Source organism: Symphalangus syndactylus, chromosome 9 (assembly GCF_028878055.3).
Source record: "Symphalangus syndactylus isolate Jambi chromosome 9, NHGRI_mSymSyn1-v2.1_pri, whole genome shotgun sequence".
Classification (NCBI taxonomy): domain Eukaryota; kingdom Metazoa; phylum Chordata; class Mammalia; order Primates; family Hylobatidae; genus Symphalangus; species Symphalangus syndactylus.
This window is the reverse complement of record NC_072431.2, coordinates 132,756,953-132,781,094: the sequence shown is the minus strand read 5'-3', so window position 1 is coordinate 132,781,094 and position 24,142 is coordinate 132,756,953. Positions and strand designations below refer to the sequence as shown.

Sequence of the window (24,142 nt, the reverse complement as noted above, 5' to 3'; positions counted from 1 at the left end):
TAGTAAATTTTTTATAGTCAACATGATAGATTCTGTAAAATAAGATACATTTCTTTGTTCCATTAGTAGAAAAAAAAAAGACATCAGCTGTAATGACTGTCACAACTCTGACTCAGATTTATTTCTTCTTAATTCAGCAATTCTTCTGGGCATTTGTATTATAATACATAAATGCATTAGGTAACATGAAAACTTTAAATTGCATATTTATTTTTAAAATCTCATGTAATTACTCAATTACTAAAAAAAGAAATCAACATCAAGAATCAAGTACTAATGTTTTCTGTAATTCATTATGCATGTGAGAATTATCTAGCTAAAATGTTTAATCTCAGACCTATAAATATTTTACAAGGTACATATAAGCTGTTCATGGACATGATATAGTTGGTTTAAAATTAAAATTTGAGCCAGTGATGTATTGTGGAATCAGGCTTCTTGGATTTGAATCTTGTGTCCACCATGAACCTTATGCAAGTTACTTAATCTTTCTGTGCATTGGTTTTCTCATCTGTTATGTGGGGATAATAATTATGCCAACCTCTGAGGATTGAGTTGTTAAATGCAGTGTACTTAGAACGGTGCTCAGTACTTAGTAAACTGTAAAGTGATTAAAAAAGTGATTCTTAGCAAGTAGTTTTTAGTAAGCAAATAAAAAAATACTAGACAAATGCTTTTAGTAGTATTAATAATTGTTGGAAATATATTCATGGTCACATTTTTTATTCAGTTATTAATTCATGCAGTAAATATTTATTGACCACTCTGGTGGGGAGTTGCAGTGATGCAAGATAAGCACAATCTTTGTCTTCTTACAGGAAGCTCAGAGGCTGACATTATGAAATAATGATAAAACTAATTACAACCAGTAGTATCGTGCCACATATTCATGGCATTGAGTTTTTCGTGGTAGGGGAGCTGACCTAGTCTATGGGCATTTAAGGTGAAATATGAAGCATGTTAGCTAGATAAATACAGTTGGTGCAACAACGTAACAATACAGAGAAAGATTCAGGGTGTAGCAGAGGGGTAACAATGGAGAGACAGGACATCTGAGTTGATACTGATGGTTTCATTACTGTTTAAATTTATGAGATCCATTCCTTCTCTTGTAATGTGTCCTGTCATGTGTCTTCCTCACATTCTTCCAGAGAAGCATCATTTTCCTGTCTTTCAGTCTTCTTAGACTACCTCAAGGCCCCTAACAGCTATCTATATGTTTTTCTACTTGATGGTGTTTCTGCCACCCTGACAGTTCCCTCTCACATTTCATTTTTAATCTTTCTGTTTCTTGCTATCACTTTTTCAACTATTCCTAGATGAACTGTTCTTCAGTGCAGAGGAGTATTTGAATGTTTGAAAAATGGTTAGAAAGCAGCTTCATTTGCAAGCTGTTGGAGCTAATAATTTTGACTATTAGAAAGCTAAGAACATAACTCTGATGATAATATTTTGTTATTATTATTTTTCTGTAATCTTTCTTTCTTTATTGTCATTTTATTTTATTTGTTTAAATTATACTTTAAGTGCTAGGCTACATGCGCACAACGTGCAGATTTGTTACACATGTATACATGTGCCATGTTGATGTGCGGCACCCATTAACTCATCATTTACATTAGGTGTATCTTCTAATGCTATCCCTCTCCCCTCCCCCGAACCCACAACAGGCCCAGGTGTGTGATATTCCCCTTCCTGTGTCCAGGTGTTCTCATTGTTCAATTCCCACCTGTGAGTGAGAACATGCGGGGTTTGGTTTTCTGTCCTTGCTATAGTTTGCTCAGAATGATGGTTTCCAGCTTCATCCATGTCTTTACAAAGGACATGAACTCATCCTTTTTTATGGCTGCATAGTATTCCATGGTGTATATGTGCCCCATTTTCTTAATCCAGTCTATCATTGATGGACATTTGGATTGGTTCCAAGTCTTTGCTATTGTGAATAGCGCCACAGTAAACATACATGTGCATGTGTCTTTATAGAGTTCAAGAACAGCCTGGGCAACACGGTGAAACCCCATCTCTACTAAAAAATACAAAAATTAGCCGGGCGTGATGGTGGGCGCCTGTAGTCCGAGCTACTTGTGAGGCTGAGGCAGGAGAATGACATGAACCCGGGAGGCGGAGCTTGCAGTGAGCTGAGATCACGCCACTGCACTCCAGCCTGGGGGACAGAGTGAGACTCCGTCTCAAAAAAAAAAAAAAAAAAAAAAAAAAAAATTAACTGGGCGCAGTGGCACATGCCTGTAATCCCAGCTACTTGGGAGGCTGAGACAGGAGAATCACTTGAGCCCAGGAGGTGGAGGTTGCCGTGAGCCAAGATCACGCCATTGCACTCCAGCCTGGGCTACAGAGTGAGACTTCGTCAGGGAAAAAAAAAAAAAAAAAAAGCAAAGTGAACGTATGCCTATATTTTTCTCCTACATAACCTTTTTACACTCATTTACATTTTTTATTCTTAAACTTCTCTTTCTTGAATGCGAAATTTTAGAAAAATGGAAGTTTCCAGGAGGGTGCTTTATAATGGCTTTGTTTCCCATTACTCTTTCTTGCATGTTATTTATTTTTAATGAGAGAAAAATTATATGTAGGAAATAAAAGAGAAATGTGGCTCTGGCTGTGTAAGCATAGGAAGCCATGAACTTAACACAAGCTGCAAAAAAAAAAAAGTCTAAAACTACATATCAATTTTATGTTCTCTCATACATGATATATATGTATATTTGGGTATATTAGATATATTTATGACTAAATTATAAATTTATATATAGAGATATATATATGACTAAATTATATAAAGTGAGGACAGTAGTGCTAATTGATATTTATGTGACATTTATCTCCAGAACACAAGTGTGTTAGGGTTCTCCAGACTAACAATACCAGCAGGATATGTGTGTGTGTATATATGTGTGTCTGTTTATGGCTATATCAGCATACTTAATTATGGAAGCTGAGAAATCTCAAGACTCTGCAGTCAATAAGTTGAATACTGAGAGCTGATGATGTACTTTTCTGTCTGAGAGCTGGCAGGCTTGAGACCCAAGCAAAACCTGTGTTTCAGGTGTGGTCTGAAGGCAGAAGCAAACTGATGTTCCAGTTCATGCAGTCAGACAAACAGGTCCTACTCCAGGGAGAGGCAGGGTCTCATTCCAGGGCCCTTTCAACTCATTGGATGGAGCCTACCCACTTTAGGGAGAGACATCTGCTTTACTCATTCTACTGATACACAGTAACTGGAATTATCCAAGTATCTAGAAACACTCTTACAGAAACACTCAGAATAATATCTTACCACATTTCTGGGTACCTCATGTTCCAGTCAAATTGACACATAAAATTAACCATCACAATAAGTTTGGTTTAACATTTAAAAGTCTATCAGTTTCTTACACCATGTTAACAGAATAAAGGATAAAAAGCATATGACCATTTTAATAAATGCAGAGAAAGCAGCACCCTTTTTTTATTAAAAACTTTCAGAGTTAACTTTGCATTTAGATGGAAGTAAGTCTGAAAAACCTAAAGCAAATACCATACTAAATGGTGAAAATTTAGACAGCTTATGATTAACATTTGGAACAAAGCAAGAATTTCCACTCTTAATACTTTTATGTAACATTTTACTGAAGGCCCCAGCCACTGCAGTAAGCCAAGGCGTGAAGATCAGAAACAAATAAGTAAAAATATCTCTGTTTGTAGATGTGATTGTTTATGAAGAATAAATCTGTATGTAGATCTAGTTCTTGGTTTAGGTCTAGATCTTCCTTAATAGAAGAGTTAATCCGCACCAGAACCACATTTGTATATGGTATTTAGTTTTTTGTCAAAGGCATCCAACCACCCAGTAGGGAAAAAAAGTCTTCATTATTTAGGAAAAAATAAACCTCGAACCTCACCATACACAACTACTAATTCAAGGTTTGTCTTAGACCTGACAGAGAAAATTAAGATAGAAAGCTATTAGATGAAAATATAGGGGACAGAGCTATCTTTATAACTTGAGGATAGGCAAAGACTGCTTAAATCACAGAAAGCAATAATCATAAAAAAATTGACGATTTAGGGTCTCATCAAAGTTAAAAACTGCTGCTCACCAAATATATCACTAAAAAGTTGAGTTGGCAAGACCCAGAGGAGGATAAAACATTTGCAAAACAAGTATCTGATAAGGACTGGTAGTTGGGACATACAAAGAACCTGAAAAACTCAATCATGAAGTGACTAAAGCATCTCCCTGAAAAATGGGCCAAAAATTGTACAGACTCCTGGCCGGGCATGGTGGCTCACACCTGTAATCCCAGAGGTCAGGAGTTCAAGACCAACCTTGCCAACATGGTGAAACCCTGTCTCTATTAAAAATACAAATATTAGCCGGGCTTGGTGGCAGGCGCCTGTAATCCCAGCTATGCGGGAGGCTGAGGCAGGAAAATCACTTGAGCCCAGGAGGCGGAGGTTGCAGTGAGTCAAGATTGTGCCACTGCACTCCTGCCTGGGTGACAGAGCAAGCTTCCACTAAAAAAAAAAAAAATTGTACAGACTCTTGAGAAAGGAAGATATGCGAGATTAAAACATTCACAGAAAGACTTGCACATGAATGTACAGTTGTTCCTAGTAAGTCCGGGTGCAAAAGGAACTAGGCTGTAAAATTGTTGGAAGGACTGGAGGAGTTAAACGGGCTTGTGGAGAAGATGCTGTTATCTGGAGATCATGACAGGCAGGGGGCTCACCTGTACCTGTATGCCTTCTGTTGCAATCTCTTTTTACTTCCTCTGTCTTATAATCTCTGTTAGTTTTCTCAATATGAGAACCATACCAGAGCCCTATTATCCTAGAATTCAGAAGATCTGGGATGAGACACATTATTAGTACTCCATATCCTGGATTCTCATCATATTGTGAGTTTTTAGCAGTACAGATACTGATGCCAAAAAGATATGAGGCTGTGTCTTTACCACTTGCATATTCCATGGCCTTTCATAAGGAAATGATTCTTTGATTCCAACATTAGTAAAGTAGGGATATTAATAGTTTCTCATGGGATATGAACATTAATTGAGACAATATTTATAATGACTGAATGAGAAAATGCTTTACATTTATCATTGTACCTGGTACTTAGTATGCACACAGTAAGTGGTAGATGTTTGCTCTCACTATCAGCTTGAATTTTTTAAAATTATGATCTGTTAATTATGTTTTAAAATTTTTCAAAAATAAGAACTAAGATAGGCCTCCTTCACCTTATGAACTTAGAAAACTAAACATGAATGGACAATGCCCTGGGTGCACTCACGCCTATAATCCTAGCATTTTGGGAGGCTGAAGTGGGAGATTCACTTGAGGTCAGGATTTTGAGACCAGCCTGGGTAACATAGTTCAGTCCATGTCTCTACAAAAATTATTTTTAATAAATGAAGAAATGCCATCAATTACTTGCCATTGAGGAAAGGAGACCAAGATGACCATTTCTGTGTATGCTGGGTAGTTCTTGGTGAAGCAGTTTTTTATGCAGCCTCTGTTGTAGGAACTTTGTGTTCTGCTTAGTCAGGTCTTCTCAGAGAGAGGACGTCTGCTCTCTCTGATGTTGCTGTGGTTAAACAATAATTAAGTTAAACTGTTTCCACATATTTTATGGTTTCATGAAGAATGTGAAAGAAAAGTAGTTGAATTCTGCCCTTCTGAGTTATAAGTTTACTTTGTTGGAACTGCTAGAATAATTCCAAAGTGAGGGTTCGTTGAAAATAGGCTTCCAAAAACCTTTGTAGTTCAATGCCAGTTACTTAATATTATCTTTGGACCTATGTTATTCATTTTCAGGTACTTCGTAATTTTATATCTCTGTGGTTATAGGATGTCATATTTTTGACATTTTATTAAAATTACTGTTTGGATCTATGTATTAAAGTGAGATGGTATTTTATATTGGGCTTTTAAAATAATCTGTTTCAGTTTGAGTGTTTAAAATTTTTATATTGGTTCTGGGATGTTGGAATATGTAACTTCTGTTGGGTTAATTGTGTGTGTGTGTGTGTGTTTTGAGACAGTCTTGCTCTGTCACCCAAGCTGGAGTGCAGTGGCATGATATTGGCTCGCTGCAACCTCCAACTCCTGGTTCAAATGATTCTTGTGCCTCAGCTTTCTGAGTATCTGGGACCACAGGCGCAGATCACCACACCTGGCTAATTTTTGTATTTGTAGTAGAGACGGGGTTTCACCATATTGGCCAGGCTGGTCTCGAACTCCTGACCTCAAGTGATCTGCCTGCTTCTGCCTCCCAAAGTGCTGGGATTATAGGCTTGAGACACCGTGCTCGGCCTGGGTTGTTAATTACTATTTTGATATTTATTTCTTAATGCTATAGAGCCAGAAATACATTTTTATATGTATAAACTTTTCATACTGAAGGCCTTTTTGTATGTTCTGATTGACATTTAAAATCATGGCTGGTTTAAACAGCTATCTAAAAATCAAGCCTCCACATTAAGAACATAGGGTTATTTTATCTGCTGATAGGCCTGATATTCCAAGCATATTAACTGACTTGAATTGTTTTGAACACATGTAAAAATGGAAATGTAAACAGTCTGTTTTGGCAGATCCTTATATATAGTGTTCCATTATTGATTGTCTTGTTCATTTAACTTACATCCATACCTGGATCACATCATATGACTGTCTTACCTGATAACCCATTCCATCCCATGCTGACTATAAAATCATTTTTTCATATGTCAAATACAAATTGTTATGCTCTGGTTTCAACCGTAGATTTATTTCCAGTAACAGACTGGAGGACCGTTTTAATTTTAAATTTTTTTTCTATGTTCAGAGATGATTTTAACATTTCTTTTGAGTGTTATATACTTAGAGATGAATATTAAGTGCATTGATTCTGCCTAAGCTGGTCCTATGGGTAAACATTCTCTGGATGCAGGACTACCTAGTTGACATTTCTTGTCATACTTTCTGCTCTGTTGATTTCTTTCTCAGGCAGTTGTTTCCCATGTTGTGGCAAAGATGACTGTCAGCTTCTGTAGGATAACAAGCTCCCGACACATTCCCACTGTACCCCATTGGTGTCGCTTGGACCATGTGCCCATCTCTGAACCAATCACGGTTGCCATTGGGGTGCAATGTTTGGCCAGTCTAGCCTCCCTAAATTACAAGACTGAGCTTGGGGGACAATCAAGGTGCTCTTTTTAGTCAGAAAGCATCCTAATGAAGAGAAATCTTAGGAACAAATCATGCGATGCAATTTTGTCATTTAATTCAGCCACATCAGTTCCAGTAAAATTTTTTAAAAAGATTAAATAATGAGTAATGATTTCTTATGAATAAAATAGCCCCGTTAAGGTTCCCAAAACATAACCAATGATGAACATTGAAAACTTTTTAGACTTCCACCCTCCCTCTTGTAGTTTACTTACTTATGAACCTTGGTCACTGTAATTGTACCTGTTGGGACACATTAGGCACCAAAATATTTGTAGAGTGAATGCTTCATAGCTGGTTAGTGTGGACATATTGCTGTAGCACAAGTATTAAATTTGAACCGAAGATGGATGTAATTTAATATTTGATTAAAGTGCTGGACTTCCTGTTAGTTTTCTTTCCAATATACATTTCATAGAGAGGGGAAATTAGAGCTTGTGGTGGCATAGACTTCATGATTTTGCACTGTGAAGGAAAGGCTTGTAATTTAATCTTGGGCCAGAGAGTATATGGATCAGGTGTGGTAACTTTGTGGCTAAAATGACTTAGAATAGTTGAGAAGCCATTTTCAACTTATTTCCTGTGTTCTTGGACAAAGGGAAAGAGAAAGTATGAGCAGAATTGGTATGTGATAATTGTTTATTGTTATTTAAAAAACAGTATTTCCACCCCCCGCCCCTGACCCCCACCCTGGTCTCATCCCCAGGGTACCTCCTCTTAGGAACAGCTCATGGAATGTAGGATGAACCAAAACCGAAATGATGCACTCATACACTAACCCCATCATTCCCTCTGCTCTACCATCTTCTCCCTTTTAATTTGGTCTTTCAGACCCCATGAGGAAAGGGTTTTGCATTTTGATTTAATGGATAGCTGCTGCAGCTTATATTTATGCACTGGTGATGACAGCACATTCCTTTTTTTAAAAAAAGAAAAGATTTAAAAAAATTTTTGTGACAGTGGATGGATTGTAATAGGCAGCCACATCTGAAGAAATAAGTGAAACTATAGCCGTGTAATGATTTCTTATTACACATATAGATGAGTAATCTTTGCTGTGATTATTATATAAGTTATACAAATGTGGAGCTTTTTTTTGGCTCTAGAAATATGGATGGATTGTTGGAATTGTTTTAATGTGGTCTTTACTGCTTGGCAGAACATGGGGCTGATTTTAGCTGCATTTATGATTCCTTTTTGGATTTATTCCAGTTTGGATTTAAATATATTAAAAGTGCCTGTGAATATGAGGAAATGTAGATCATTAAAACTGCATTTATTATGTAGCCTGTTTTAACATTTGGGCTGATTAATGAATCTCTGTAGAGTAAAAATACACCTGATAGTACCAAATCACTTTCTAGATTTTATCAGCGGTCTCTGCCCCTCGGGTAGTCAAGGAATTCTTTTGTCCAGAGCTTGTTAATGATTCATTACATCAATGACGATTCTACATTTTATTTGAATTAGCCAATTTCTTAACAAGTGTATGCATAGTTAGAAATCTGTATTGTAGTTTGTAGATGAATGTCATTTCCTGGGCAAAGAAAGCTCCTTAATATTTATGACATGTTTCATATTAATTAAGGCAGACTTCCCCCATGTAGTAATGTAATACTTTAAGGTTATCTAATCAAGGGTTCTATACAATGATCAGGTAATTTAATTTTAAAATAACTTACATAAATAAAAATGAGGAAAGTTATTGAATAATTCAAATATGGTGAGTCAACATTCGATTTTAACTTTCATTTTTGACTTGTTTCTAACATTGCTGACGTTACTCTAGTGGGCTAGCCATCATTCAACTAATATTTATGGAGCATATACTATGTACTAATGACAGATATTCAGTGGTAAAACAGACCTGATGCCTGTCCTCACCGAGTGTAGGTTTTAGTGTTGAAAACAACTGAGAACTAAAAAAATACACAAAATATGATTACACGTGGCAAGTGATTTGAAGGGAAAATAGCAATGGGTACGAAATAAAACACCTTTGGTTTAAGATAAATATAGAAAGATCAAGAGAGGGAGAGATCAAGAGAGAGACCTTGATCTCTTACTCGCTCCATCTATTTATGGGGGAGCCATTTCCTATTTTGTGAAGATAGGTGTGTGTGTGTGTGTGTGTGTGTGTGTGTGTATACACACACACATAGATATAAATATCTATGTATGTGAAAATAGAAAAAAAATACACACACACACCTATTTTCTCTACCTAATGGTAATGCATTTCCATATGATTGTATTTTCACCCATAAAATCAGTTTACATGGTTATACCATAATTTTTTAAAGGAGTATTAGGAAATTTTTTTCTAATTTTAAGATATTTGGTAAACACAGATGAGCTGTGCGTTGTTAAAATTAAGTTGGTATATTAATTCAAAATTATCTGCTTAGGAAAATGCCACTAGTTGTGGTCATAGGTTATTCATACTTTAAAAGACTGTTAAATATTTTAAATATTCTGGTATGTGTTGCCATGCTTTATTCTTACCATGTCACAGACTGGTTTAATGCAGCTTTGTTTTGCTATTCGTGAGTTTCATGTTAGGCAGCTAATGGTAACAGCCATGGGAGTTAGTTCTGTGTGTTGGATACCTGTTGGGTTTAAACTGATTTAAATCCAGTTCTTCTCATGTTGATTTATTAGAATAATAATGAATCTTCTTTCAAGAAATGTTTCCCCATATTCTTACTGATTGATTATGTTTAAATTTGACTAGAGAGAAATTGTAAGAACACTGAAATCCATTGTGTGTTTTTCTATCTTCTGTTTGCTTTTTTTTCTGATTTGAGTTTAATACATCTGTCTTTTGTCCACTTTAAATCATTTCATGAAACTAATAACAGAGAAAATATAATAGTGGGGCCAGACATAGTCTCATACTTGAGAGGGAAGGCAGGGATTGCTAGGTAAAGTGAATCTGAGATGGTGAATTATTTACTTATAGTACTACTGTTTTTATAGAGAAGTTTGGCTGAAAAAGTGTGTTTTGTCATTGAATTGTCAAATTTTTATTTCAAAAACATGAGTTGTTTTCATTTTCTTATTTAGTGTTAAATTTCTGCTGCTGTTTTTTTCCCCCCGAGATATGGGGTCTTGCTGTGTTGCCCAGGCTGCTCTTGAACTTCTGGCCTCAAGCAATCTTCCTGTGTCAGCCTTCCAAAGTGCTAGGATTATAGGCGTGAGCCCCACTGTACCCAGCCCCTGACCATATTGTTAACATTAGAAAATCAAATAGACTAAAAGCATTACTCTCTTGGTCTAGTTAGCTTTCATTAGGTATTTTCCCACTTTAGAAACAATGCCAAAGAGTTTTCAGGTGGCAGGAGACATATAATCAGAGTACATGGAGTGCAGGTTATTGTTTTCAACATGGCTGCTAAATAAATCAAGGTTTCATTTTTTCCAGAGACTCACACTCAAAATTAGTATGACATATAGCATTTAAAAATATGGTAACCTAGAATTTATTTGAAAATTGTTATTTTTGTTTCTCTCAAGTGAGAGCACCCTTGATATACTACCTAGAGCTTCTATTCTGGGAATTTTATTATGCATGCATAGCTAGTTTTAAAATTTTTCTCCTTATTGATTAACATCCTCCTCCCTTCCCTTCTTTTAAAATATTATTTCCTCATTAATATTTACCTACATTCATACTACTGTTTGACTTGTGCAGAAAAGATGGAGGAGAACAGGAGATGCTGTGTTTATCTCATATTCAGCAGAAGTAGAGAAAGGTAAATGTCTTCAACATCAGTCAGATGGTACTTACTGTGGCCAGCATTGTGAAACCTGTAAGACAGCTAGTTCTGTATTCAGACCCTTAAATTAGTCATTATGTTCCTATGTACTCAGTGGTTACGAAATTGAAAAACCCAAAGAGGCTGGTGGGTAGGATACTGAATCTCACATCACTTAAACCACTTTTCCCCCCATTTACTATCCTTGTGACATCCAACAAGTCAGTTAGCATTTTTGTGCCTCAGTTTCTTATCCATGAATTAGAATATGATGATTCAAGTGGATGACTTACTTCCTAAGGTTCAGGATGCCTTCTGATTGTGTTAACTTAGTCATTTAAAAAGAAATATCTGAAAGACTCTGTAACAAGGAAATCAGTATACCTGAACATTTTAATAAAAACATTTTAGGAGAAGGATTATATATAACATTATATTCAACAATATGCATCCATGCCATTTCTGTCTGCCTTTTTTTTTTTTTCTTGTGAGATGGAGTCTTACTCTGTCATCCAGGCTGGAGTGTAGTTGTGCGACCTCGGCTCACTGCAACCTACGCCTCTTGGGTTCAAGCAGCTCTCCTGCCTGTTTCCAGAGTAGCTGAGATTACAGGCATGTGTCACCATGCCCGAGTAATTTTTGCATTTTTAGTAGAGATGGAGTTTTTCACCATGATGGCCAGGCTGGTCTCGAACTCCTGACCTCAGGTGTTCTGCCCGCCTTGGCCTCTGAAAGTGCTGGGATTCCAGGCGTGAGCCACCGCACCCTGCCTGTCTGCTTTCATATATGATCATATAGACTCATACAAATATTTATGTTTATAAAGAATTTAGATCTCTAAGAGTGTGCAGAGCCCTATTTTTATCCGATCTTCCTCAGATTTATCATCCATATAAACTGTGACATGGAGTGCATGAATTCAGAACAAAACAACTTTATCTACCCCCGAATACTAAAGAGTTCAATTTCATGCTGTTTTACATGGCACAGCAGGAGTGGATTGTTTAATATCTGTAACTCTGAACTTCCACAACCTTTCTATCAGATATTCAGGTTAGTGTTGAGAAGCAGAAATTCTAAAAATAATTTCTACTGAATCTTTTAGAGACCCCGGAGCAAACTATTTGAATCCATTCCCCTTCTTTTTGCATAGTTTTTCTTTGTCTATTTGAACAGTGCTCTCATGGGTCAGAAAGATTGAGTTTCTAGTCCCATACCTTAAATTGCTTTATAATTGCCTTACTTTATAAGGGAGACATATCCTGGCACAGTGAAGCCTGCAAATATTCCAGAGAAATTAATCTGAACCTATTAGAAGTGGGAGGAGGGAAGGAAACTTATTTTGGAAAATTGTTAGCTAGGCTGGTTAAACTCTATCAACACAGCGTGATATCATGCATAGAAAGCAAATATAATGAGTCCCGGACATTTATTCGCAGCTACAATTTCAGTTTGGTTATGGGTCATAGATAAAGAAGATTGAGATGGAAAAATATGGCCGTTTAAATGATAAAGCATGTTATATGTATTGAACGTGGTTTTGTTTTGGAATTTCCACAGTAGATTGGGTAAGAGTGTAGAAGTGCTAGATTTGAATCTAGCAAAGTTTCTGTTACTTATTAGTTATGTGACCTTGGACTAATTAATGTGAGTCCTCTGTGCCTGTGTCTGTTTCCTCATATATTTTTTTTAAGGTTATTTAACAAATGTTTTTAAGGGACTTATTCTCTAGGCACCTAGAATATACTTCTCTATAAGACAGACACTGTGTGTAGCTCATGGTTAAGTATAGAGTGGTGTAGGAAGGTCAGATGGGGCAAAGTATCTGAGATAATTCACAGTAATGGTTCATTAAAATTAGAATAAGAAATTCGGGGCCTGTGCGGTGGCTCACACCTGTAATCCCACCGCTTTGGGCGAGGCGGGTGGATCACCCGAGGTCAGGAGTTTGAGACCAGCTTGGCTAACATAGCAAAACCCCATCTCTACTAAAAATACAAAAACTAGCCGAGCGTGGTGGCACATGCCTGTGATCCCAGCTACTCGGGAGGCTGAGGCAGGAGAATCGCTTCAACCAGGGAGGGAGAGGTTGCAGTGAGCCGAGATTGCACCACTGTACTCCAGCCTGGGTGACAAAGTGAGACCTTGTCTCAAAAATAAAATAAAAATTCAGTTAGGGTATTATACCTTTTTTTTTTTTTTTGAGACTAACGTATCTGAACTTGCACAGATCTATGTAATTATGAGAGTGTAGTCTGAGGAGTTAGAATAAAATTATGTGTCAGGCCTAATTAATGATTTTGGCCATGTTAGTTACCACCACCAGACATATTCTTGGTTAAATAAGAGGTTACTTGGAGGCTAACACTTAGCAGTGCTTTGTTACTTCTTACTATAGAAATAATGAACAATTATGAATTATGAAGTCATAATACAAATTAGAAATGACTGTTAATAATACATCCTTAATTCTTACTGTCTTCACTAATATTAGGGTTGTTAGAAAACAATGAAATATAGAATGTCTCTTCATTTGTCCATAATATTATATATATAGTACTATTCAGAGGGCAATTTGTATTAATAACATATAAACTGTTGGGTTCTTAAAGCCAGTGAATCGTGATTTCATTGAACATTTTGCATTTTAAAGTTTTATACACAGTCCCATGTTTTTATACCTTATATATTGGGGGAGATGTTAGGCACTTTCGCTTTGTGTTGGATAGAATATAGAATAGATGCGTTTTTCATACTGTAGTTCTGATCTAATGTGATTTGATTGTGCCTCAAAGATAATTAGCTGATAACCTTCAAGAGCAATAACGTTTTTGGGAAAGGGGAGGCTAGAGTTTGATTTAAAAATTTAGAGTATTTAAAACTAACTTTTGCTTTTTAAATTATCCATTCCCGTTTCTTAAAGAAATAGCAATAAATATGTTGTTTGATTTTTTTTTTTCGGCATAAGTCATTTTTATCGGTAAATACATTTTTGGTGGCTACTGTAAAGGACGATATTTTAGATCTAAAGGATAGGATAGTACAGGATAGGTCTAAAGATATGATATCTACTCAGGCATCACCAGAAGACAACAATTTGTGTTTCATTTGGGCTTATTTGTTTTGAGACTGGGTTATGAGATTAATTTTTGTATTTTTGGTAGAAACGGGGTTTCGACATGTTTTCCCAGGCTGGTCTAGAACTCCTGGGATCAAGCCATCCGCCTGCCTCGGCCTCCCAAAGTTCTGGGACTACAGGTGATAGCCACGTGCCTAGTGTCATTTGGACATATTTAAATCTTCAAAATAAGAGTTTGCCTTCGGCTCCTCCCTTCTTTATGACTGTCCTGTTCAACAAATCTAATTCATATTCTACATTGGGTTCTTTTCATAATTGTTGGAAAATCAATAATTTTCTATGAAAGACAGTAATTCTCTTTAAATTTTAAATATTATCCTCTTTAGGTTATAATGTGATATGTTTAAAATTCACTAGAGTTTTATTTTATGTAAGCAAGAAATCAACTTTTTCCCAGTATGTTCTGAAAGTTATTCTTCAATCCTGAGATTCAAGTGGATATTATTTCATGTCTCCCAAAACCACATACGTGTTGCCATGTAATACCAAGCTCTTATGTTAAAAGGAGGCCTATTTTGTTTTTTAAATACAGTGGAGAACGAAGAAGTCACGTGAGTCGAACCCCTGCCTCCATCTTATTTTACCTTGCAGCATCCTACTTTGGACACCTGGGCAGTATTAATTCATGTTATGGGCATTTCCTCTCATTAATGCCTGTCATCTGCTGGGCCTCCAGGTTCAGTTGTTTGCTCCAGATGTGAAGCCATGGAGTTGAGTCTGGTTGCAACATGTGATGCAAACAGGAGCTTGATGTGCACTGCTGTCACCTCTCCTGTGACAATGGCCCAGTCCTCCAGGGTTTTTTCAGTCCCCCTCAAGTCTGGGATTGCTCCTCCTTTTTGATTCTTCAGAACCACTATGCACTTATTTCCCCTAGACCCTTAAGACCATTTGTTAGATGCGGTATTCCGATTCTTATTTCTTTTGTTGCTTCCACTTTTTCAGTAAGGCAAAATAAGATAACACTAGAAACCTCTATGTTCTTGTGGTCAGATTACCAAAAAGCAATTTGTATAAGCCATACTCTCCCTTTTAAAAATAGGCACTTATCTAGCATTTTCAGCAACATTTTACAAGAACAAAAAGTTTAATTCTAATATCAGCCCCATGAGGATAGTTACCACTGTTACTCTCAGTTTTTCAGATGGGGGAACTGAGGCACGGAGAGGTTAAATAAGCTGTTCAAGATTTCATAGCTTGTCAGTGTTGAAGCTGGAGTTTAAATCCAGTCTTTTAAACACTATTTGCTTTGTGGGTCTTAACAGTTTCTCAGCAAATTGATATGATGTAATCTTTTTCACATCTTCCATTGCATAATAATTCCAAATAAACTTTAAAGGTGTAATCTTTTTATATTATCTTTTATACCATTACTGAGATTGTAATTGTTGGTGGGTTTAGGTTATTTAGAAAAATTTAGTATAATTGGGTTTTCTGGTTGATTTAATCCTCAAATAACAAGTCTTAAGACACATGGTAGCATGTTTCTGTACCTCCTGAAGGGTAGTTTGTTAGGGCTGTTGTAATAGCCCAGTGAGGTTCTGTCCACTCAGTCGTTCTGCTTCTGTGGCTTGTCCTTGGAGTCATTCCTTTATTTTTTCTGGTCTCTGTTCCTTTCAGTTCAGGCTGGCAGCATTTCTGCTGGTATAAAAGTCTCAAAATCCTTGTCAGTCTTCTGTGTAGTTCATGGACATCCAAGCATCAAGCAAGACGGTCCTGCACAGCTCTCTCCTGGATAACCACATTCTCTCTTCCTGGCTTCTGCTGACATAGTTGATTGGATCCACGAGTCACATGCTTAATCTGTTTAGCAAGTTTGTCCAGCAATACCATCCTCCAGTCTCGGAGCACACTCCTCTTTGACCATGGCTCATCTACTGTTTCTGTTTAGGCTTCATAGCATCATATGAATCATAGCAAACAAGATGAATATTAATCAGGTCAAAGGTTTTTTTTCTGAGACACTTTGCTCAGAAATGGTGTTCTGGACTTCACCAGGTTATCTGCCCTAGGGATGTTGCAGTTGTAATCATGATCAGGCCTAAATCAGCTCATTAAAGTGGGGAGCATCACTTTTGTTCACTGTTTATTTTTCTTTGTGAAGCAATATTAGTAACACTTTAAGAAAGTTTCTGGTTATAAGTCCAAGCTTTTTTCCCCCTTTTGTCAAAAGATTACATCTTAATCCAAAATATCTTTCAATTTCTCAGGATCCTCATTTTCTTTATTCCAGTGGCAAGATAATTATGCAAGATAACTTAGAAACCTCATTATACATAACCAATAATAGAAAGCTGTGGTATAGATAAATAGTATTAGGTTCAGAGGAACAGTTGGGACAATTTATATTCAGAGCTGAGGATGAAGTTTTGCTGGATAGCCGACTAGTATGCAGGAAGGTGGTGTGGTAGGAGGAAAATACTGAAGTAAATGAAGCATATGGGGCATTTGGGCTCCCATGACTTGGGCTGAAGAGGAATATACATGTTGACTTGCCATGGGAGAGAAACCTGAAAATCTCATTGGTGGAGTAAAATCTTGGAGCCCTTAATGCCAGGCTCATAAATTTATATCTTATTGTAAGTCTAAGAAAAGCAGGGTGATTACACCTTACTGAACTCAGGAATGAAAGATTGTAAGATATTTGGGGGAGATGAAAGTAAAGCTATAACGGTGGATTATTGTTAGGAGAGACTACAGGCAGGGAAATTAGCCTTGTTATGCTAGGATTCAAGGCCTGGCAGTGCAGCTGCAAGGATGCTGGCAGAAGGAATTGAGACAGGAGATGCTGTAAATGGAGACAAGGCTGAATTTTTAGGGGTGAGGGCATAGGGAGTGTCTAGGAATGTGGACTATGAATGTAGGAGAATAGAAGAATTGTGGTATCATTTGGCAGCGACAGAGTGTGGTTTGCAGTTGAAGACATTAATTTTAGGTATTTTGAATGTAATGGTCATTAGGATGAGAACTCTGTGGTGGGAGTTTGGGTTTGGATATATTAAGACTTTGGAGTTAATTTGCATGGAGGTGATAATTGTATCACCAAGATATCTAAAGTCTTATTGTGTCAAAACTATTCAGTCAGTCTGTTACCGGGTATGTTAGGGATTGTCAAAGTCTATCAGTTAAATCTTGGAGATTATTTATGCACCACCATTTGAATGATAACTTCCCTGTGGCATAGTGTTGGCCTAGAACTAATAAAACTTTGTGTGAAGTCTTTATAGAAAACTTGCTTAATAAGATGTGACTGATAACTATGTATTCATGAGAATTAAAGGCATAGTAGATTCAAAATAATTTTTTCTTTGAACTTCTCACCTTTGCCCCATGTCTTCGTTTTAGTGGATATGTTTGTTGTTGTTGTTGATGGTATTGGATGTTGTATGTGATGTGATGTAGAAAAGGCTATTCATTTGCCCCTAATTTTGGGTTACCTTTTGAGAGTTTGTTAATAACCATAAATATAACAAAATATATCTTAGAGTAAATTTATCTCAACTCACTGGTTAAAGTATTCTAATCACACATTCATTGGGTTATTTTATTTGTTGACAACCCAGGTTTTCAGCTTTACAGACCTTTTAGCGCTCAGTTCATTGACACATCATCGTGATGGGCAGATAATCTTTCCATTGCAGGCATGCTTCCAAATGAGCACTCTTTCCTTTTAGTTTTTCTTGGTACATAGATCCCTATGAGGTCCACAAACCATTATAACCACATTATAAATGTGAATATATAGATTCTTATCTCTATTCAGAAGAAATTGGGTTTATCACCCACTGAATGTTTGATAATGTAACGCATTATCCTCCATTATGTAGTGACTGAGTATTCATGGATGATGTGTTCAAGGACCAACTCTGTATTACTGTATAGTTAGTGAAACGTTTAACACTCTCCAACCCGGTTGTATTTCAGTGCACTTGCAGGAAAGACATGGTGAAAATTTCAATGGATATCTTTGTGAGGAAATTTCAGCCAGACAGATATCAGCTTTGGAAACAAGGAAAGGATATATACACCATTGATCACACGAAGCCTACTCCAGCATCCACTCCTGAAGTAAAAGCATGGCTGCAGAGGAGGAGGAAAGTAAGAAAAGCATCCCGGAGGTAATGACCCCTCACCCCACTGACCCGCCTTGCCTGTCGTGTTTTCTCAGTTAAAATGGGTCATTGGATGTGGTATTCTCAAAGGCAATTTACTTGCTTTTTCTATTTATTCATCATAACTTAATACCTTTCTGGAAATGTGAGACAAATTATTTTTAATTCTTAGATGTGTAATAAATACAATGTAGGAAGAGATGTATATTTATTTTATTTGAGAATATTCCTGAAGTTGCTCTACGTGGCAAATACAACAATATAGAACTTGTTAGACCACTTACATGAATGCATTTTATGGTTGTATTGTTCCTTTCTGTGCATTTCCATATTTTAATCAATAACTTGATTTTCCACTTTTTCATTTTGCCACCATTTTGCTTTTTGGCTTTAGTGGTTATCTTCTTCATTTGTTCAGTATCTGAGCTACTACTGTCTTCTGGATGCTTGTATTTTACTACATGTTATGCACTTGGTTTTATTCTTTTGTAAGATGTAAAACATAGCATATAGCATTCCTGTAACATGCTTATCCTTGTGAACTTTATTCTCCATTCCATCTTTGTGGCCAGGATCATTTCAAAAGCTTTTAGATCTGCTGTGGGCATCTTGTTGTTTTAAAACCTATTGAATAGGGTGTATGTTGTGTTGCTCAGGTCCTTAGGCTACCTTTTAAGGCTCTTATGTTTTCCAATTTTATGTTAAATTTTCCTCTTCAATATTACTCATTGTTTTTCTTTCAGATTATAAAAGTAATATTTGTGCATTGGAGGAAATTTGTAAAATAAGGAAAAGAATAATGAAGGAATCCCATATCACTCATAACCTCACTATCCAGAGATAACCAGTATTAACATTTTGTATATATCCTTTACCTATATATTTATTATATATTTTATAATATTATATATCTTTCCAAAATTGGGGCCATGCTCTATTAACAATCTGATGATCAGTTCTGAGTGTTTTTTTCATGTAACTCATTGATTTGCTGCAACATAATTTTTAATGCCTGCATGTATTTAATCCCCTGTAGCTTGTTTCCACTTTTTTGATATTAACTAACACCATAATTTTACATCTTTGCCCAGACTTATGATGCTTATTTTCTGTCTTTTTTTTTTTCCCTAATGTTTATTTTCCGCTTATTTAGAGTGGTAGTGAGTGGAAGAACCTTAGGAACATGGAGTCAAACTTCGGCATTTTATAAGAGGTAGAACTGAGGTGCAGAACTAACTCAGGTGTTGATATTTCACCGTGTAGTTTACCGCAATGATTGCCAAAGTGTTTGTTAGTAGGTCAGGACCAACATTTTAAAATGAGGTGGTAAAATAGAATAAAAACTATTATAGTGCTTCCTCTGTGGTAAGGACAAATATTCACTCATGACATGTGTGAGTATGTGTGTATGTGTGTATATAGTGTCACTATCTGAAATGTGTAACTCACTGTGGGTTACATTCAAGAAAAGTTTGAGAAATACTAATTTGGACAGTCAGTGTCTTTGATAACTGTGTTAATTCACAGCACTAAAGAAGCCACCGTTGGAAGGAGGCAGTATCCAATCCTGAGTTCAGAATACACACCAGGAGAACATCTTGAGCATTGTTCTTTAATGGATGGAAAACACAATATTTTCATTAGGTGTATGACTTGGTTTCCAGGTATTAACCACAGTGGGCCTTTTGGGTTGATAGAGAACATAGATTTATGACACTTGAACAGATCAAAATGCTTGTGAGTAGGTTCAAATAATCAATGGAACTTGCTCACCTACTTAGAAAGCCTGACTATGGGCTTGATTAATATGCTCAGCCTTGTGGCTTGATATTTAGAGGTTATTGTTCTCCCTTAGGAAATGGCCCATTTAGAAATGGAAGTCTGATGAAGGGAATGATTCATTGATGTCTCAAGCGCATGTCAGCCTTCTTTTTTTCACATGTACTACACTGTTTATAATGTTGAGATTTTCCCACATCAGCCACTGCATGGATTTGCAACAAAAGTGATGATGGTGATGACCATACTACTACTGTTACTGCCATCAGCAGCAGTGAAAGCTAATTTATATGGGCTATCGCAGGCCACCCTATTCTCTGCCCTCCCTGACTTCCTACAGTGCTTAGTCTTGTGGTGGTTTCTTGTGTGTGTGTAATACATATGGGTGTGTTTTGGACACTGTTCTTTGAGTTGATTTGTAATTGTTCCTAGTTGTTAGGAATGTTTGTTTCATATGTAAAAAGCATATATGCCAAAGCTATCAAGTGACCTGCTGGAAAATACTCAGAGAGGAAGAATATAAAAATTGTGTTCACTCTGAAAATAGTATGTTGATGTACGATGTTAAATACATAAAATTAGGCTGAATGTGGTGGCTAATGCCTGTTATCCCAACACTTTGGGAGGCAGTGAGGGAGGATCACTTGAGGCCAGGAGTTCTAGACCACCTGGGGCAATATAGTGAGACAGTGTCTTTATGAAACACACACACACACACACACACACACACACACACACACACACACCAGTTAGCCTTGTGTCTGTTTTAAATCCTTTCGCTATTGATGAATTGGCATTTAATTTGAACTATTTTATACATACCTGACAATTACACAAAACTCAATGAAAAGTAGTCAGTAGTTTACCTTGAAATATAAAAAATTTACTTTTAGCGCTAGACTAACAGGATATTCTGATTTTTCATTTATTTTCTTCATTTTGTAAATATTTTATTTATTGATTTTATTTCTGTCTCATTTCAACATTTTTTACTTTATTTTTATTTTCAGACTGTTAAAATGTTGCCACAAAAGTTTAGGAATGGCCCTTTTTCAAAATAATGTTTAATAATTATTTATAATTGTGTGAATTTTAAAGTTTTGTTGATTGATATGAAAATTGTTTTTAAGATTTTGATTTCAAATTTAATCTTTCAGTTGTGAACATTGACTTGGCATAGTGATTAACAATGTCAGTTTTTCCCTTCTTTAAGCAAGTGAAAATGACATTTATATTGCGATGTGTTTTTTATATCCATTGCAAACATCCCGCTCTGACCACTGCTTCTCTTGTTGACAGCTTCCAGTGTGCTAGGTCTACCTCTAAAAGGCCTAAGGCTGATGAGGAAGAGGAAGTGTCAGCTGAAGTCGATGGGGCAGAGGTCCCTAACCCCGACTCAGACACAGATGACCTCAAGGTCAGTGAAAACTCAGAAGCAGCAGCGAAGCTGAGGAACACAGAAGCACCTTCAGAAGAAGAGTCGTCTGCTAGGAGGATGCAGGTGGATCAGAATTTATCAGATCATATCAAACTCTCAGGTGAGAAGATGGTTGATTATGTTTCACATATAAGTAGTAGGTGGTTGATGATCAGATGTCTTAAATGGATGTTCACTATGACAAGTATCTGACTAGTCCACATAGCTTAATCAATAGTCCACCAAAGTCATGGGGTAACTCAACCAGTAGTCCCAGGGAATATGGTAAAAGTCAGACACCTCACTGCCATGTGTAGCAGAATTGTGAGACAAGCAGCCAACAGTGCCTATTTGGTTTAATAAAAGAAGATTCTAAAATGAGTTTTTTTTTTTAGTGCAACTCAATTTACAATATACGTTTTTGGAAGGTTTCTTTTGAATTCACATGAGTAGAGAAAACCAATTATAGATAATTCTTTGTAGATTCTTAGCTTTTGACTTAACTTTAAGAAGAAAATAAAGATCAAGGTTTTAAGAACAACAACAATAATAAAATGTCAACCTAGTGAAATGACATGTATAGCCCCCTTGCTTCTCTTCTGTACTAAAGCCATTGTCTGAAAATCTCAGCTACTTTGCCTTTTCTCCCTTTGGTAGCATATTTTTCTGAAACTGCTTTAATGATTTGCCTCTTTCATATTTGCTGGAGTTTTTGTCTCACAATAAGCTAATTCCTGTGTTCCTCTCATACTTCTCATCCTGTAAATCCTTCCTCATGGGATTCCCCCCTCCGCCAGAATCTGATTCCCTCTGCTGCTTCCCCCTCACTCATGGCACCATAGCTGTTGCCTGGATGACTGCAGCAATTGCGTCCTTCTTATTCAGGAGTGTCAGCTGTAGTCACCCCTGCTAGTCAGTTCTCCAGGTGGCCATTAGAGTGATCCTTTAAAAGAAAAAAAGCTTAGGTCTTGTCACTACCTTCTTCTTAGTATTATTCCACCTACAATAAAAGAAAAAGTCTTCACATAGTCCTAAACTGGTCCTCAGCTGCTTCTCCAGCCTCATTGCCTTTGCTCTTGAAATAGCTGTGTTGATAGAGTTTAAACCACAGAACTTTTAAAAAATGAGTTCATGTTTTAGTGGAGAGCTAGGCAAATAACCACATAATTACAGTCCAATGTGGTAAGTAGCATTATAGAGATTGCATAGGATGTTGCTGGTTTACCAAGGAAGGACTTCAAACACACAAGAGCTGGATAGCCAAGGTTTCTTGGCAAAGGTGATATCTGAATTGAGTTTTGATGAATGGATACAAGATAGCAAGGTAGAAAAGGTAGGGAAGGGAATTAGAACAAATGCAGAATAGAGAGGCAATACATAATGGATATTTCATTATAGTTCCTTTTTTTAAAATTTTTTTATTTTTTTTGAGATGGAGTCTCTCTCTGTCACCCAGGCTGTAGTGCCGTGGCACAGTCATAGCTCACTGCAACCTCTGCCTCCCAGGTTCAAGCGATTTTCTTGCCTCAGCCTCCTGAGTAGCTGGGACTACAGGTGTGCGCCACTATGCCTAACTAATTTTTATATTTTTAGTAGAGCTGGGGTTTCGCCACGTTGGCCAGGCTTATCTTGAACTTCTGGCCTCAAGTGATCCACCTGCCTTGGCCTCCCAAAGTGCTGGGATTACACACGTGAGCCACTGTGCCCGGCCCCTCATCATGCTTTCTCTTACACTATGTTTAATTAGCCAGTTTTTGAGTTGCTGGATGGTTTTGCCTAAGGGCCCTCAATTTCATTAGTTCTTTCACTACATGGTTCTTTGCATATTGATATCCAGGTTTTGAGCCCTGGCATAATACTTTAGTAGAAAAACTGGGTTGTTCAGTATCAGAGCTAGTATGTGATGGGTACAAATGAGGTTTGTTTTGTGCGTGTGCATGCGTGTGTATGTGTGTGTAAGATATAGAATCAGTTGGGAATAGTTTACCAGTTCTACTTAGTAGTAATACAGTGCATGATTTATTAACAGTCTTCTGTTTTATCCTCAGGAAACAGCTGCTTAAGTACATCTGTAACAGAAGACACAAAAACTGAGGATGACAAAGCTTACGCATATAGAAGTGTACCTTCTATACCCAGTGAGGCTGATGATTCCATTCCATTGTCTAGTGTCTATGAGAAGCCCGAGAAATCAGACCCACCTGAGCTTTCATGGCCAAAGTCACCTGACTCATGCTCATCAGTGGCAGAGAGTAATGGTGTGTTAACAGAGGGAGAAGAGAGTGATGTGGAGAGCCATGGGAATGGCCTTGAACCTGGGGAAATCCCAGCGGTCCCCAGTGGAGAGAGAAATGGCTTCAAAGTCCCCAGTGTATGTGCAATATCTATTTTTTACCATATTCATTATATGGTGAGAGCACATTTTGAAAACAACATGCCGTGCACTGAAATCCTCCTTTAGGGCACAGATAAATAACATTTGACATTTATGGGTCTTAATCATATTCAGTAACTGGGAGGTAAGCCTTCTGTGAGCTGTGGCTCACATAGTGATAATTTAGCACATGGAGCTTATGGCCACGTGTTGATGCTTGATTTTCTTTTTTTTTGTTAAAAAAATTAAACTCTTTGTTTTGAGGTAATTGTAGCCTCATATGCAGTTGTGGGAAATAGTGCACAGTGATTCTTTGTACCCTTTACTCAGTTTCTGCCAATGCTACCA

The 24,142-nt window shown here is 37.0% G+C and overlaps 1 protein-coding gene across 11 annotated transcripts in view; it reads left to right on the top strand.

The window, feature by feature from the left end:
• Positions 1 to 24,142, top strand: part of KDM4C (lysine demethylase 4C) — a 421,337-nt gene that overhangs the window by 202,757 nt on the left and 194,438 nt on the right. For 10 of the 11 annotated variants that reach the window (XR_010113578.1, XM_063609188.1, XM_055294283.2 and 7 more), the window contains exons 9-11: positions 18,037 to 18,230; positions 21,303 to 21,541; positions 23,469 to 23,791. Coding sequence is in view for 10 of the 11 variants with exons in the window: in XM_063609188.1 (XP_063465258.1) it covers positions 18,037 to 18,230; positions 21,303 to 21,541; positions 23,469 to 23,791 (756 nt within the window). In the remaining variant the exon portion in view is untranslated. Of the gene's footprint in view, positions 1 to 18,036; positions 18,231 to 18,986; positions 19,072 to 21,302; positions 21,542 to 23,468; positions 23,792 to 24,142 lie in introns of those variants that run through there. The other variant, XM_063609190.1, reaches the window with a different exon arrangement.